Source organism: Culex quinquefasciatus, chromosome 2, assembly GCF_015732765.1.
Source record: "Culex quinquefasciatus strain JHB chromosome 2, VPISU_Cqui_1.0_pri_paternal, whole genome shotgun sequence".
NCBI lineage: Eukaryota > Metazoa > Arthropoda > Insecta > Diptera > Culicidae > Culex > Culex quinquefasciatus.
In genome coordinates this window covers 174,646,481-174,662,033 of record NC_051862.1, presented here as the reverse complement: position 1 = coordinate 174,662,033, position 15,553 = coordinate 174,646,481, and the positions used below count along the sequence as shown (strand labels likewise).

General features: G+C 37.1%; 1 protein-coding gene across 5 annotated transcripts in view; it reads right to left on the bottom strand.

Annotated features, from left to right (window-relative positions):
- Positions 1 to 2,982: 2,982 nt before the first annotated feature.
- LOC6033134 (tyrosine-protein kinase hopscotch) overlaps positions 2,983 to 15,553 on the bottom strand; it is a 51,502-nt gene continuing 38,931 nt past the window's right edge. For 4 of the 5 annotated variants that reach the window (XM_038253283.1, XM_038253280.1, XM_038253282.1 and 1 more), the window contains 6 exons: positions 12,243 to 12,356; positions 11,852 to 12,144; positions 10,908 to 11,783; positions 10,268 to 10,848; positions 9,867 to 10,201; positions 4,466 to 4,619 (listed from right to left, as the gene is read on the bottom strand). In XM_038253283.1, the coding sequence (XP_038109211.1) occupies positions 4,466 to 4,619; positions 9,867 to 10,201; positions 10,268 to 10,848; positions 10,908 to 11,783; positions 11,852 to 12,144; positions 12,243 to 12,356 (2,353 nt within the window). Of the gene's footprint in view, positions 4,620 to 9,866; positions 10,202 to 10,267; positions 10,849 to 10,907; positions 11,784 to 11,851; positions 12,145 to 12,242; positions 12,357 to 15,553 lie in introns of all 5 variants that reach the window. The other variant, XM_038253284.1, reaches the window with a different exon arrangement.

The window sequence follows — 15,553 nt, the reverse complement described above, 5'->3', positions numbered from 1 at the left end:
AGAGGTCGTCATGGCGAAGGTTGTCCTCTTGCTCTTCATAGTTCATCACCTGCAAAGAAACCATCAACAAACCTACTCACCAATTCCACCTCCCCAGTTGCGACACTTTGATTTGCCACTTCAATATTAGCCAAATAGTGTAATTTTCACCTTTCACATCCTCTCACTTCATAATTAACAACACAAACTCAACAAATCGACCGCTCTCGTTCGAATCCTGACTTCAAATGACAGACGTAAACAAACCCAAGTTCATCTTTTAAATATTCAACCAATTATTAATTATATTCAACAAAAAAAAAATCTTGATTTTTCTAAAACCAAAACTAACAGTCGAGCACGTTCATTCGAGTTCGGGAAATCTGTTAGCTTTTTGCCTTTAGCATTTTCAACAAACAGGTTATTAAATTAATACTGAATTTTGGTTAATTTAACTGAAAATTGGCAGTGACAAGTACGTTTTTGTTAAAATTTACGAAAGTAAAATCAACAATTTTAATTGTTAAAATTTCTGGGCACAGTCTCTCCGTGTGGTTAGCTAAAACTAGTTTTCTACAACTTTGTAGAACAATAATATTACTATTATCAGATAAATAACCTTGCAATTTTGTTGGTTTTAAATGAAAAATGACCTTACTAAGTTATTGCAGATTCATCTAGATGGGTACACATAAAAAATGATGGTAATATTCATATCTTGAAATGGTGACAGAATTTGTGTCAAAAAATGTGCAATCTAACATTAGAAAATGATGAATTTTCCTCAGTTTCTGGTGTCATCAGGTTCAATTTTTTTTACATTTTTTCGGTAAATAATATTACTCAAAAAAGAGTTAATATTCAACCTACCAAATATTCAACATTCCAAAATTCAACTGTATTTTGCTAAGTAGTTCTCCGCAAACTTACATGAAATCGGAAAAATTTGCCCAGATTTTTTTTCGATTTGCATGAAACTTTGTCCTAAGAGATAACTTTTACTACTGATCACGAATACGACCCCTTCCATTTTTGAACATTTGGAAAAATACGTATTTGCAAGACTTTTATGTAAAATTGGACACCCGATTTAATTACAGATTGTCAAGGCAAACAGATTGGCCAATGTTTGACAGATCCAAACGCGCTGGACACCAACCGCCCTTTACGCCCAGCAAAACTGGCAGTGTTGCAAGCGCAAAACATACGTTGCCAGAGCCGATTTATTTTGCATCGACCAATCTGTCTCCCTTGACAATCTGTAGATTTAATGACGTACTCAGAATTCAAAACAAACGCAGTTTTTATCAAAAAAAAAAAATGTTTCAAAAATTCTGCCTTTTTCCGTTATTATGTGAGTTGGCGGAGAATGGCTATTTTTTTATTAGATTTATAATATTTATTATTTTATTTGGATGGACCTTTTTCCAGATTGATGAGAATAGCTAATGATTGTTCGTGGTTTCACGGAAGCCGCGTAACCTTACCCATAATCTGTAAACCATGTACGGGCTGGTTTAAAAGTATTTAGCTTTTTTGTGAAAATATTATGTACAGTACCGCAAAAAGTTCTTCGCGAAAATAAAGTATTCGTCAGTACATAGATATTTTTAAAACTGAGGATTGTAAAACAACTAGACTGATGAATAATACATTTTACAACACTTTTTTTTTCATTCAAATGTTGTTAACATGTTCTTGAATTTCAATTTGTCCAAGAACTTTAAAAAAAATAATGCCTTTGGTCATTTATAAATACCTAGTGGAATGAAGTGCAATAGAAATCCAATGTTGTCAAATATTTTTGCAAAAAACTTGACTTTTTCTTAGGAAACATTTATGTTGCTTTAAAGCTAACAATAATCTTTTGATCATATGTAAATTTCATTGACAAGTAACATCAGCATTTTTCCTTTCCTAAGATTTCATCTTTGAAGTTGTCTAAAAATATAGCTATCAAAATCTAAAAACTCTGAAAATTTGCTCGTAGAATTGTTAAGGTCCGCTGGGTTGTGCAGAAAACTAGTTGAGAAGGATATTGCACTAAAAAAAATTTACTAAACTTATTTTTCGAGTTTGTTGCATTTCTTTGAACATTTTCACATTTTTTTTAAGATATTTTTTTTTAACTTTTGTAAGTTTTGTTTTTGCATGAGCTTGAATCATAAGCAGTTCCTAAAAAGAGAGTTTTAATTTAAAAAAGAGTTTTTTTTTTAGTTTTTGCAAAAAAATCATTTCATTCAGGAATTGTTCAAATTCCTTCATAATTAAAGTGCTTGAAAACTTTAAAAAATAAAATGAAATTTTTTCTCGAGTTTCCTATTGTTTTGATTATGTGCTGTTCTTCATTCTATGTAATTTAAAATTATAGTTAACATTAATTATTCTTTAAAAAATTATTTTGCATTTTTTTTTTCAAACCAAAGCACTGCCATTTTACGCAAAATTGTCTCATGCCATTTTTGGACGATTCTGACTTTTTAGCATTTTTGAGTTTAGTTTAACGTATACTTTTTGAAAAACCAAAAAAACCCAAGTACCTTGTTCGGAGACTCATGAAAAACAACACCCGGTCCCGGTATTTTTGTGAGATTTGATAATGATAAATGCAAAAAAATGAGCTGTTCTTAATTAAATCCTAAACAAAAATTTATTACATGTGTGTAATGATGATTGGTTAATCGCCTATATGAGCCTGACATTTCGATCAAGTAGGTTTTCGATTATGGTGGGCATACATACATATTTCTGAGTGTAATTTTGCATAAAATTTCATAAAGTAATGCAAAATAAATTTCAACAACCAGGCCTTTTACGCGCAGCTAAATTATTTTTTTTGCCGTAAATATTAAGAGTATCGGTAGCAGAGCCACACGTTTGTGCTAAAAAAGAGATTTGGGATCAGGGGAGAATCGAAAATTAATATCGGATATTTTCACCAGCTCATCACTTCTCTTTCATCAGGATTTTTCGGATTGTTCTACAGTGAAAACAACAACACCATCTTGCTTTGTATATATAATCCAGAGTGAAACATTCATGTACACCTATTAATTTTCATTTTTCTTTGAAAAAAAAAAAATTCCGTCAGAAGTCTTGATATCACCGCAGGCATTGCAACCTCAGAAGGTCGAACCATTTCCGTCCGACTTCTGGCTACGATCCGTTTCGTTTTTTTCTTTTTACATTTGCAATTCGTTTCCAATTGTTTGTGTGAGTCTCTGTGTGTGTGTGTTGAACAAGAACTACACCTTATCCTTACCGCTAATAGTCCAAGAATATAGAACAGCTATCGTCTTCGTAAGTGTGAGATAAATGCTTTCAAAACGGTGTTTCTTAAGTAAGTTAGGCTCGCCAGGATAAAACAAACATCATTTCTTAGTTGTGAAAGGATTTAGCAGGCAAAATTTACTGATTTAGGTCGAATTCTTTAGTTTAGCGTTGTACAATTAGGATTTTTGTTGTTTTTTTTCTAATCTGTCATGTTTTTTATAGATGTAATCTTAGTTACTCATTATTCGCACGTTTTTATCTAAGATAGAAAATATAAAGATTCATAAAAATATAACGATTTAAAAATATCAATAACAGGATCCCGGTCTAACAGTACTTCCCTTTTTGTTTCTAGCTCGATCATGCATAAGACTTTAAGACTCTTTTTTTTTTCTCAGTGTTGTTTTTGACTGATTGGGGAGCTACAATTGACAGTTGAGAATTAGGCAAAATGAGCGCGACGCTGCTGAGCAATCCTACCGGGCTTAAGATTATAAAGGATTTTAAATGATAAATCTAGATGCGGGGTAAATAAAATACGAAACTACCTCATCTAGGGTGGCACTTTGAGAATAGACTTGATTTAGTTTTTTTTTTCTTTTACTCTAATCGATTCTGTTTTCGTTTGTCTGGGTTTTCAATTCCAAATTTTACCTCCTAAATAAAGTAAGGAGTAGAAGCACGCGGCTTCAGTTAAAAATATGGTTTCCTTTGCTTTAACTTTATAACAACTATCCATAAGACACGTAAATCCACAGTGAGACGGGCACGTTTTTTTGTTTCCTTTATCGCAAATGTTGCTTTCGTTTGTTCAAAGATTTTTGCTACATTCATATTTACACCAGTTACAAAAAAGAGCTAATATAGACAACGACTATCATCAGGGTGTTGATGTGTTTCAAGATTTGTTTTATTTTGCTAAGTGCGACTGCGGTAAACATGAAGCTCAAAATTTTCGTTTCCAATTGATTCGACGTAGTGTAAAAGCAGTATGAATTCAAAAAATAGAAGCTTTTTGTGTTTTTTTTTATATTTTGCCTAAAATTCAAAATATACTTTCCTAGCCTAAAAAAAACGGTGCAATAAAGTTTGCTCACAATCTTCTTCGGGGCTGGCAATAACGATTACCACACTCTAAAACTCCTCCGCTCGAAACCGTCTACGTGCGTCGTCAAAGATCTAACAAGCTATCACATTTCCCGTTCCGCGGTTCTTACCTCGGCTGGAGCAGCTCGCCGTACTGGTCGATGAGATTGCCGATGTAACCGAGCAGTTCCTGGAACGAGGGCCGCAGATGCGGGTCCAGATCGAAGCACGGCTGCATCAGGCTTTCGTCGATTTCGCGATCCTCCTCGGACAGGCGGAGTCTGAAAGGTAAACGGTGGAATTGAGTTTTTTTTTATAACTTTCAATGTTTTTTGTACAATTTTTTCGCGGCAAATTTATGTGAGTAATGAACAAACTCTTGTAGTTCTGCTCTTTTGAAATGCAAGTCATTATTTTATAATTTTTAGAATAAACATAAAAAGGAATCAACAAAACCATATGGGTAATTATCTACCAACTCACACGAAATCGGGAAAAGTTGCCCCGACCCCTCTTCGATTTGCGTGAAACTTTGTCCTAAGGACTTTTGTCCCTGATCACGAATCCGAGGTCCGTTTTTTGATATCTCGTGACGGAGAGAGGTGTTTTTCAATAATTTGCAGCCTGAAACGGTGATGAGATAGAAATTTGGTGTCAAAGGGACTTTTATGAAAAATTAGACGCCCGATTTGATGGCGTACTAAGAATTCTGAAAAAAAGTTTTTTCCATCGAAAAAAACACTAAAGTTTTAAAAACTCTGCCATTTTCCGTTACTCGACTGTAACAAATTTTGTAACATGTCATTTTATGGGAAATTTAATGTATTTTTCGAATCTACATTGACCCAGAAGGGTCATTTTTTCATTTAGAACAAAATTTTTCATTTTAAAATTTCGTGTTTTTTCTAACTTTGTAGGGTTATTTTTTAGAGTGTAACAATGTTCTACAAAGTTGTAGAGCAGACAATTCCAAAAAAATGATGTATAAACATAAGGGGTTTGCTTATAAACTTCACGAGTTACCGCGATTTTACAAAAAAAAAAGTTTTGAAAAAGTTACATTTTGCGTTTCTTTTTGTTTCGTCGTCCGTGTTAGTCGCGGGTGACCATGAACGGCCGTGATCAACGACGACCAACTTTTTCAAAACTTTTTTTTTGTAAAATCGCGATAACTCGTGAAGTTTATAAGCAAACCTCTTATGTTTATATTTCAATTTTTTTGTAATTGTCTGCTCTACAATTTTGTAGAACATTGTTACACTCTAAAAAATAACCCTGCAAAGTAAGAAAAAATACGATATTTTAAAATGATTTTTTTTGTTTTAAACAAGCTAACCCCGACAAACTTCGTCTTGTATTTTTTTCACTTCTTGACGTTTTTAGCCTCCTGTGATCAAAATTTGATTTTACGCAACTTTTCCCATACAATCTGCAGATCTTCCGGAATCGGTTCCGGAGTGGCCAAAGTTGTCACTCTTTAGTGTAAGAACCTTCCTTGGGCTTATACGAACCCAACGCAGCAAAGAGCGCTCCGATCCGACTTTCCGTTATCAACTGATGCGCGTTCGAACAAAACCGTCGAAATTTTTTATATATATAGAAGATGAAAAAATGACCCTTCTGGGTCAATGTAGAATCGAAAAGTACATTAAATTTCCCTTAAAGTTACATGTTCCAAAAAAATTTACACTTGAGGAACGGAAAATGCCAGAGTTTTTAAAACTTTTTTAGAGTTTTTTTTTCGATGAAAAATACGTTTTTGCAATCCCGTCGTGAAATTACATACTTTTCCTGTCATTCTTGAACGGCGAAATAGCCTACTTTTCTGTACCAAAAATAACAGAATCAAATAGCAGCACTTTTCAAAATAAATGCTGAAAAGTTCTACTTTTCAGCACTGAAATGAGTGCTGAAAATTTGAACTTTTCAGCACTTGTTTCGAAAAGTAACACTTTTCAACAATTTTTTGATTTAAACGATTTATTGACAAAATACATGAAAATTTTAATTAAAATTTGTTTTTCGGAAATGCAAAAAATGTTGTATGGAACTCGTTGCAAAACTTGATTTTTTCAGCACTCGTCGTATTTATCCAACTCGGTGAACCTCGTTGGATAAATGTACGACTCGGTTGAAAAAATCCTCTTTTTGCAACTTGTTGCATAAACTACTATTTGCCTTCCTCACCTCACTGAGGAAAGGCTATAAAATCAATCCAAAAATGAACTTTCTTATTTAACCTCCTAGACTCACCTTCACATATACATATCAACTCAGAATCAAATTCTGAGCAAATGTCTGTGTGTGTGGTGGGATGTTGATAAAAAAATGTGCACTGGATTATCTCAGCACTGGCTCAACCGATTTGGATCGTTTTGGTCTCATTCGATCCGTCTTGGGGTCCCATAAGTCGCTATTGAAAATTATAAAGTTTAGTTAAGTACTTCAAAAGTTATGTTAAAAAACGATTTTGACTTAAGTCCGGAAGATTATAAAAAGGGTGGTTTTTGTAAGAAAACCCGTCATGCTATACATTTTTAGAAAGGTATTTAAATGACCTTTCTAATGAGTCAAAAACATTGAAGATCTGACAACCCTATCAAAAGTTATGAGCACTTAAGTGTTCATTATACACTTTTTCAAGTCGGATCTCAGATATTTTGATGAAAAAGATGTTCTGATCAATCATGCAAACCATCAATGATGCGTAATCAAAAGACCTTTCTAATGAGTACAAAAGGTTGAAAACCCTATCAAAAATATATTAATGTGAGGAAGGCATCAACCACCTTAAGGTGGATTAAGTAATGTTTTTTTTTTGAATTCTGAGTACGCCATCAAATCGGGCGTACAATTTTACATAAAAGTTCCTTGACACCAAATTTCTCATCACCGTTTCACAAGCTACACATTATGAAAACACCTCTTTTTTCGCATGTTCAAAAATTGAAGGGGTCGTACCGCCCCTCCGTCACGAGATATCAAAAAACGTCCCTCGCGATCAGGGACAAAACATTACTCCTTAGGATAAAGTTTCAGGCAAATCGAAGAGGGGTCGGGGCAACTTTTCCCGATTTCGTGTGAGTTGGTAGAGAATTACCCTTATCATAACAAAAAATGTTATTCGTCTGATATTGGTTGTAAGCCAAAACAACTTGGGAATAACATTTTTTGTTATGGAAGAATAACTCCAACTGCTATAAGGATGATAGGATTAGTTCTAGATTATTTTTTTTGAAAAGGACCTATAAACTATTGTCTTTCATATGTTTATAGGACCTATTAAAAAAAAACTCCAGAGTTGTTAAAATAACAAACCGAGCAATATTTACAAATACTGCCTCTTAATCCACCTTTAGGTGGTTGGTGCCTTCCTCTCATTCATAAAGTCAATACATTCAGTAAAAATATCAACATTCCCTTAACATGTTTAACAAATCAACTTTATTACTAATTTCTTTTGATAGGGTTCGCAGACCTTCAATTTTTCTGGCTCATCGGCAAGGTCTGATAAAAAAAAAACCTATCCAACGATAGTTCGCATTTCATTTGAAAGGTCTTTTGATTATCTAACTAACGTTGGGTCGCATGATGGACCCGGACATCATTTTTACTGAAATATCTGAGATCCGGCCTCCAAAAAGTGTATAAATAACACTTAGGTGCTAATAACTTTTGATAGGGTTGTCAGATCTTGGAATGGTCTTTTAAATACCTTTCTGAAAATGTATAACATGATAGGGTTTCTTGCAAAAATCACCCTTTTTACAATCTTCCGGACATACGCCAAAATCGTTTTTTTAGCATAACTTTTGAAGTACTTTACTAAACTTCATAATTTTCAATAGGGACTTATGGGACCCCAAGACAAATCGAATAAGACCAACACGGTCCAAATCGATTAAGCCAGTGCTGAGATAATCGAGTGTATATTTTTTGGTGCACAGACCCACATCCCTACACACACACACAGACATTTGCTCAGAATTTGATTCTCAGTCGATAGGTATACGTGAAGGTGGGTCTACAAGGTCGAATTAAGAAGTTCATTTTCCGAGTGATTTTATAGCCTTTCCTCAGTAAGGTGAGGAAGGCAAAAATAATAACAAAGATTTGTTCGAAGAATAACTAAAAGTGTTTTTAGTCTGTGATAACAATAACGATCCAATAACAAAAAATCATAACGACGAATAACAAATCCTGTTATAAAAAATATAAAATGTTATTGGTATTTTCAAATATCAGAAAATGTTATTCCCAAGTTATTTCCGTCTGCTCGGATAGCCACACCCCTAGTAATAGAATTCTATTCTGAACACTTGAAGAACATAAATGATTTGAAATTTACCAAAAAATCGTGTCCAGGGACCAAAATTACCCCTTAGAGCAAAGTCATGGAAATCGAAAAGGAGTCAGGTCAACTGCTGTGTGAGTTGGCGGAATATCAAGCACGAAGGTATACATTTTAATATCCCATGCAAATTTAGCATAGCATAGCATAACGGGTCTGCACCACGCTGTAGGGGGTGCCACAATGCTCAATTCAATATTCTTAGACAATTTGATTGCTGCCCGGTACAACCAAGAATATCTAAGAACGTAAATTTCCACACTGTGCTCCAAGGCTACGCCCATACAGTCCCGTGGGGATTTGGGAGGGGATGTTTTTGTTGTTCACTAGTGGCAAAAGTGCAGGGAACCCATGCGACTTTTAAAAGTGAACGGAATATTTTTGGGAGGTTTGGAATGGGGGTTAGGGGAATTTCATCGGGCCGATGAAAATGGTTGAGTGCGTAATGTATTTAATGATTTGAATGTTTGTAAGTGTAAATGTGAGTCTGTAGTGTATTATCTAATAAGCATATAGTCTTGTAATAATGATAAATAATAAATATAATAAATATAGTAAATAAAATAAATATAATAAATATAATAAATACAATCAAGATGATTCCAGGAAGCTGTAAAAAAACAGTGATTTAAAATATAAATGCTCCAGATGGTTCCCATGCTGTTTTAGAAAGTTTCGTTAATTTAAGCAATTTGTTCATATATGGTATGAGGAGATGGTATATTACAGGAAAGGAATAGGATAAGGAATAATATGAACATTCAAATAAATCATATAGTGAGTGGACAAATTTACATGTAAACATTTGATTTAAAATAATTCCAGGAAGCTGTAAAAAATGAAAATAATTTTAAAACTAATACTCTAGATGGAAACACAAATAAAACAACAAAGACACAAGAATCCTAAAACGCGGCTTCGCACCTTACACATAATTCGACATGAACACGATCACGAATACAGCACAAAAAGAACGCCACAAAAATCCATCTTTCCGCGCAATAATATTCATTAGCACAATGACCCCCCTCACCGCATGCATGATATGAACACGATCACGAATACAGCACAAAAAGAACGCCCCAAAAATCCATCTTTCCGGCGCTGCTGCTCACACGATAATCATTTTAATATCCCATGCAAATTTGAAGATTAAAAAACGATTAAATGTACTCACTTTACACCCTGCTTCGTGATCATATCGTACAGCTGCTCGCCGTTCTGGATGTCGACGTTCGAGTAGGGCGTATTGCACGTAAACATCTCGTACAGCGTCACCCCGTACGACCACACGTCCGACTTGGTCGAGTACTTTTGCTTCGCAAGCGTTTCCGGCGCGTACCACTTGACCGGCAGCGAGCGCGGACTCTGCGCGTAGTAGTAATGATTGCCGTCGGTCACCTGGGCCAGCCCAAAGTCCGAGATCTTTACCCAGTTTGCGTCCTGGACGAGAATGTTGCGCGCGGCCAGATCCCGGTGGATGATCTTCTTCTCGAACAGGTGGTGCATGCCCTGTTGGAAGGTGAAGGATTTGTTTGAGTTTTGTGAAGTGGGAGGACAATTTTATCAGGTACTTACACTAGCAATATCCTTGGCAAAGTTCAGCTTGTTCAGGTTGGTCAAATCGTACCGCTTGTACTGCAGGTACCGCTCCAGCGATCCGTGCTCGATGTACTCCATCACCACGACCATCCGATCCGGCTCGTCAACAAACTCCAACAACCGCACAATGTTCCTGTGGTTGAGCTTCTTCATGATTTCGACCTCCCGCTTAAAGTCCTTCATCGCCCGGTTCAAATCGACCGCATTCCCAATGTTGATGGTCTTGAGCGCCACCTTGATCGGATCCCCGAGGGCGTTGCTGATCTCACCCTGGTATACGTTCCCGTAGTGACCCTGGCCAATCTTGCCCTGGAACGTGACCGTGCGGCCGTGCGACAGCTCGATGTAATCCAGACAGTCGTGCGCAAAGTGGTCCACCTGGCCGGGCCGGTTCCACCCGCTCGACGAACCGACGCTGTAGTGACTAGAACCGTTGTTCGAAATGAGCGGCTGCGAGCTGCACTCGCTCGAGCCGTTGCTGCGCGCGTCGCAATCGCTCCCGTTGCTCGTGTACGACGAGCTGGAAATGTCCGTGTGGGACTGGAGTACGGTGGAATCTGAAACGCGAGAGAGAAGTTCAACGGGAGGTTCAGAGGTTCAAACTGCCAACACTTACCAGTTTCAATCGACAGTATGCTTTGCGCAGAGAAGGAACCGTTACCGGAGTGCGTTGTACCGTTCGTTGTAGCGCCAATTTGGTGATAGTTTCCTTTTTGACCCGCCTGCACCAGCTTCGAGATGATCATCTGCGGCGACAGCCGCTTGTCCGGATCCGCCATCCAGCCGTTGTACATGCAGTAGTAGATCTCGCTCACCTCCTCCGTCTCCTTGGGCGCCTTCAACCGGTGGCCGGACGCGAGATATTGCTTTGCGTTCGGCACCCGCAGCGGCCTGCCCCGGCTAAAGATCTCCCACAGCGTGGTCGAGCAGGCCCAGACGTCCGCCCGCAGGTCTCCCCTCAACAATTGCACTTCCCTCGGCCCAAGTTCGTGGTACTCCACGGGGATCCAAAACAGGTCCTGGTCCGTGTACTGCTGCAGCTGACACAGGCCCGGATCGCCCAGCTTCGCGATCAGCCGGTTTTCGCGGCGATTATAGTGCGTCACCAGCATCGACGAGCACCGGATGCGACCGTGGACGAGCTGCTTCTCCTGCAGATAGTACAGAGCTCGCGCCAACGAATGAGCCACGGCAAGCAGAGATCCAAACGTCACCTTGGGATGTCGCCGCAGGAACTCATCCAGTGGATCATCCCGCGACAGCTCCATGACCATCGCAACCGGCTTGTACAGCGTTACTCCGTACAGCTTCACGATGTCCAGCGAATCAACGCTGTTCCAAAAGTCGGTCAGCTGAAGGAAGTCACCCAGATGGTCCTTCTTCTTGTCGTCCTTGAGCAATCGCAGCGTAACTTCCATTTTGGTATTGTTTGGCATCAGCAGATCCGCCCTGGTCCGATTGAAGAAGCCGTCACCCTCACTCTTCAATGCATCTAAAATCAAAAAACGCAACGTTAGAACCCAAAACCCTCTCCCTTCACGACAAACCAAAAAAACTCACTCCGGTTGATGATCAGCTCCTGCGCTGCGTTCACGATCTGGGGCCGCACCTGGCGCATCTCCTGCGCGTCCCGCAACATCCGCTTCGAGGCCATCGTGTTCTGGGGCATACACAGCTGCAGGTTTGGCGACTTGTCGTGCTCGGTCGGCGAGAGTCGGTACAGCTTCTGGATGGCCGGGTTCAGGTTGAGCAGCGCTTCCGGCAGTTCGTCAAAGGTGTCCTCCCGGTTGCCGTCGCGTATCACATGCCAGCGGTTCTGACCGAACCTCAGCTTATAAGTTCGCATCTGGTTGCTGGAAGAGACCGTAAAGTGACGTCGTTAAGTACGGGACTCGTAAAACCGAGGCTTAGTAACCGCCGCGGTAACGTCATCAAGCCAGATGATACTCACTCGCATTCCAGCATGTCGACGTAGTACGTGTCGTAAGTGGTCTCGCACTGACGTACGATGTTGGCACCGACCGTGCTGTTCTTCTCCTGAATTTTACGGTAGGAGAACTTTCCTCTGGAATAAGGTACAGACAGAGAGAGGTTCATAAATCAAAGTTGCTTTACGATCGATTTGTGGGGAAGCACGTTGTGAATGAAACAGGTGACTTCAAGGGGGAAGCGATTAAAAAAATCTACTAAATGATACTAAGTTGTAGGTGTACAACTCATTGAAAAACTCATTTCGGTTACAGCCCGATTTGATAACGTACTCAAAAAATGAGAAAAACGTATTTTTCTCGGAAAAAAATTGTTACAAAACCTCAGCAATTTTTCGTTACTCATTTTTTTTAACAATGGTGTAGAGCAGACAATTACAAAAACAAATAATGTACAAACCTAAGAGGTTTGCTTGTAATAATCGCGATTTCACGTTTAACACTTAAACTTTTACACTCGAGAAAAAGGGGGGAATTTCCATACAGATTTTAGTATTTTTCAAATGCCGGATCTCAGAAATATCGATGACAACGTTGTCCGGATCTAGCATGCGACCCAAGTTTAGCGAACGTGGAGGTAGATGGAGTTGGTGTTTGCTGCAGAATTTGCGGACTGAATTTTCTCAAAAATATGTATGGAGTGGTACGTCAGTTCGTCAGCCCGAGCAGACGGAAACAACTTGGGAATAACATTTTTTGATATTTGAAAATACTAGGCCAATAACATTCTTTGTTATTTATAACAAGTTTTGTTATTCGTCGTTATGATTTTTTTTTGTTATTGGATTGTTATTGTTATAACAGACTAATAACATTTTTAGTTATTCTTCGAACAACTTTGTTATTTTAACAACTAATTCGATCATCGTTATTGTGCTGGAGGTATTCTTCCATAACAAAAAATGTTATTCCAAAGTTGTTTTGGCTTTCAATCAATATCAGACCAATAACAAATTTTGTTATAATAACATAAACTGTTATTAAACCCTTATGCAAACATTGATTTTTCAAGAAGATTTCATAACACTTTCTGTTATTTTAACAGTATTTGATATTAAAATGGTAAAATCATGGTTAGGTTTTTTTTGTTGTTATTTATGATTTTATTTTATGTACGACACAAATATCTTGTTAAAAAATCACAGCGAAAAAAATAAACAAATTTATTGTGAGTTAAGAAAGGATATTTTTTTAGGTGTGCTATCAACAAAAAATTGATTACAAAAGAAAGCGGTTAAATAAGGCACAAAAATATGGATTCCATATTAATTGTTGAACATTCCCTTCTCAAAAAATATCATAATTTACACTTAAGCTATTTAAATTAGAAAAATAAACATATTTGTTATTGAATTAATTTATTTATGGAATGACGAAAAAGGCCAACAAATACTTGAAACTTGCAAAATAAAATTCAGCTGATGGAATTTTGTTTTCTTTTATAGATGAAGAAAGCGTAATTTTTTTTATGATATTCCACATTTGGCCCGCAAGTTCATGCGAACTTTGGGCACCCCTGATGTAGAATAACATCGCTTCAGTATTTTTTCACCAGGTTTATTTTTATTTTTTTGTATTTTTTCTTATTTGACTCAAACTTAGTGGGGGCATTTTTATAATCACCAAATAAGCCAATTTGTGTCATTGGTTCACCCATACAAATGAGCATACAATTTTGGCAACTGTCCATTAGCCTGTCCCATTTTGAGGTCATGTCGAGGAATTTTAAGTGCTCTCTTCTTAATTGATAGATTATGATGTTAGGAACAATGCTCTGGACCACTGCAGAACGCAAAATTAAGTGGAAAATTGTTTTTTTCTAAAAATGGTGAAGTTTTGGAGTTTTGGTGTCTTGAGAAGAGTTGTTGCAAATGGAAAGGGGCAACTTTTGATTTAGTTGAAAATTAGGGTGGTTCACGGTTAGGGTAATTTTAAAAATCTAACTATTCAGGAATATTTTTGGGAATTTTTTCGTCTTGTAAAAAGTTGTTAGGCTTGCCAATTTATGCAACTTTGTCGAAGACACCAAAATTTTATCTCGTAATCTACGCCTTCTACGACCAAATTTATAGAAAGCATCTGAGCAAACCTTCAAAAATCAGTTTTTTGAACGTGCCAATTCAGGGCTAAGTTTTAGAGAAAAGTGATGTTGGGGGCACTTTTAGAACTCTAAAAAACAAACATTTTTCTTATTTGACATGCTAATTTGGACTTAAGGGTCAAAAGTTACAGCAATTTCAAGGTGAAAAAGATGCAAATTTAAAACTTAAATATCTCGAAAAGGCGCAAGCCAAAGTTTCAGCACCAGGTTACATTTGAAAGAAGAGATCCAGCACTATAAATACTGAAAAAATCTCAGGGGTGTTTTTCTTTAAACTCGAAATATCTTCATTTGAAAAAAGTCTAATTTTCAAGGGAAAACCATATGGGACTACCCTAACGAAATTCGAAAAATTTCCAAGTATATGTTTTTCCATGTAATTTTGCCTGCTAAATCTGAATCTGCCCTCAGAATTGAGTCAAATTGTCAACAAATCGATTTTTGGTCATAATTTGGGTTTAAATGATAATTTTACATGCAAACCCAAAAGAAAAATACCCCTAAGATTTTTTCAGATATTGTAGTGCTGGATCTCCTCTTTCATATGCAACCTAGTGCTTAAAATTTGGCTTGCGCCTTTTCGAGATATTTAAGTTTTAAATTTGCATCTTTTTCACCTTGAAATGGCTGTAACTTTTGACCCTTAAGTCCAAATTGGCATGTCAAATAAGAAAAATGTTTGTTTTTTAGAGTTTTAAAAGTGTCCCCAACATCACTTTTCTCTAAAACTTAACCCTTAATTGCCACGCTCAAAAAACTGATTTTTGAAGGTTTGCTCAGATGCTTTCTATAAATTTGGTCGTAGAAGGCGTAGATTACGAGATAAAATTTTGGTTTCTTCGACAAAGTTGCATGAATTGGCAAGCCTAACAACTTTCTAGAAGACGAAAAAATCCCAAAATATTCCTGAATAGTTAGATTTTTAAAATCACCCTAATCGTGAACCACCCTAATTTTCAACCAAATCAAAAGTTGCCCTTTTCCATTTGCAAAAACTCTTCTCAAGACACCAAAGCTCCAAAACTTCACCATTTTTTGGAAAATCAATTTTCCACTTAATTTTGCGTTCTGGACCACTGTGCATTGTTTTCTTAGACAAGAAAAAATAATAAAATACTTTCTCGCACCCCTCTTCGATTAACTGAAAAAAAGTCACTTTTTGAACAAATTTTC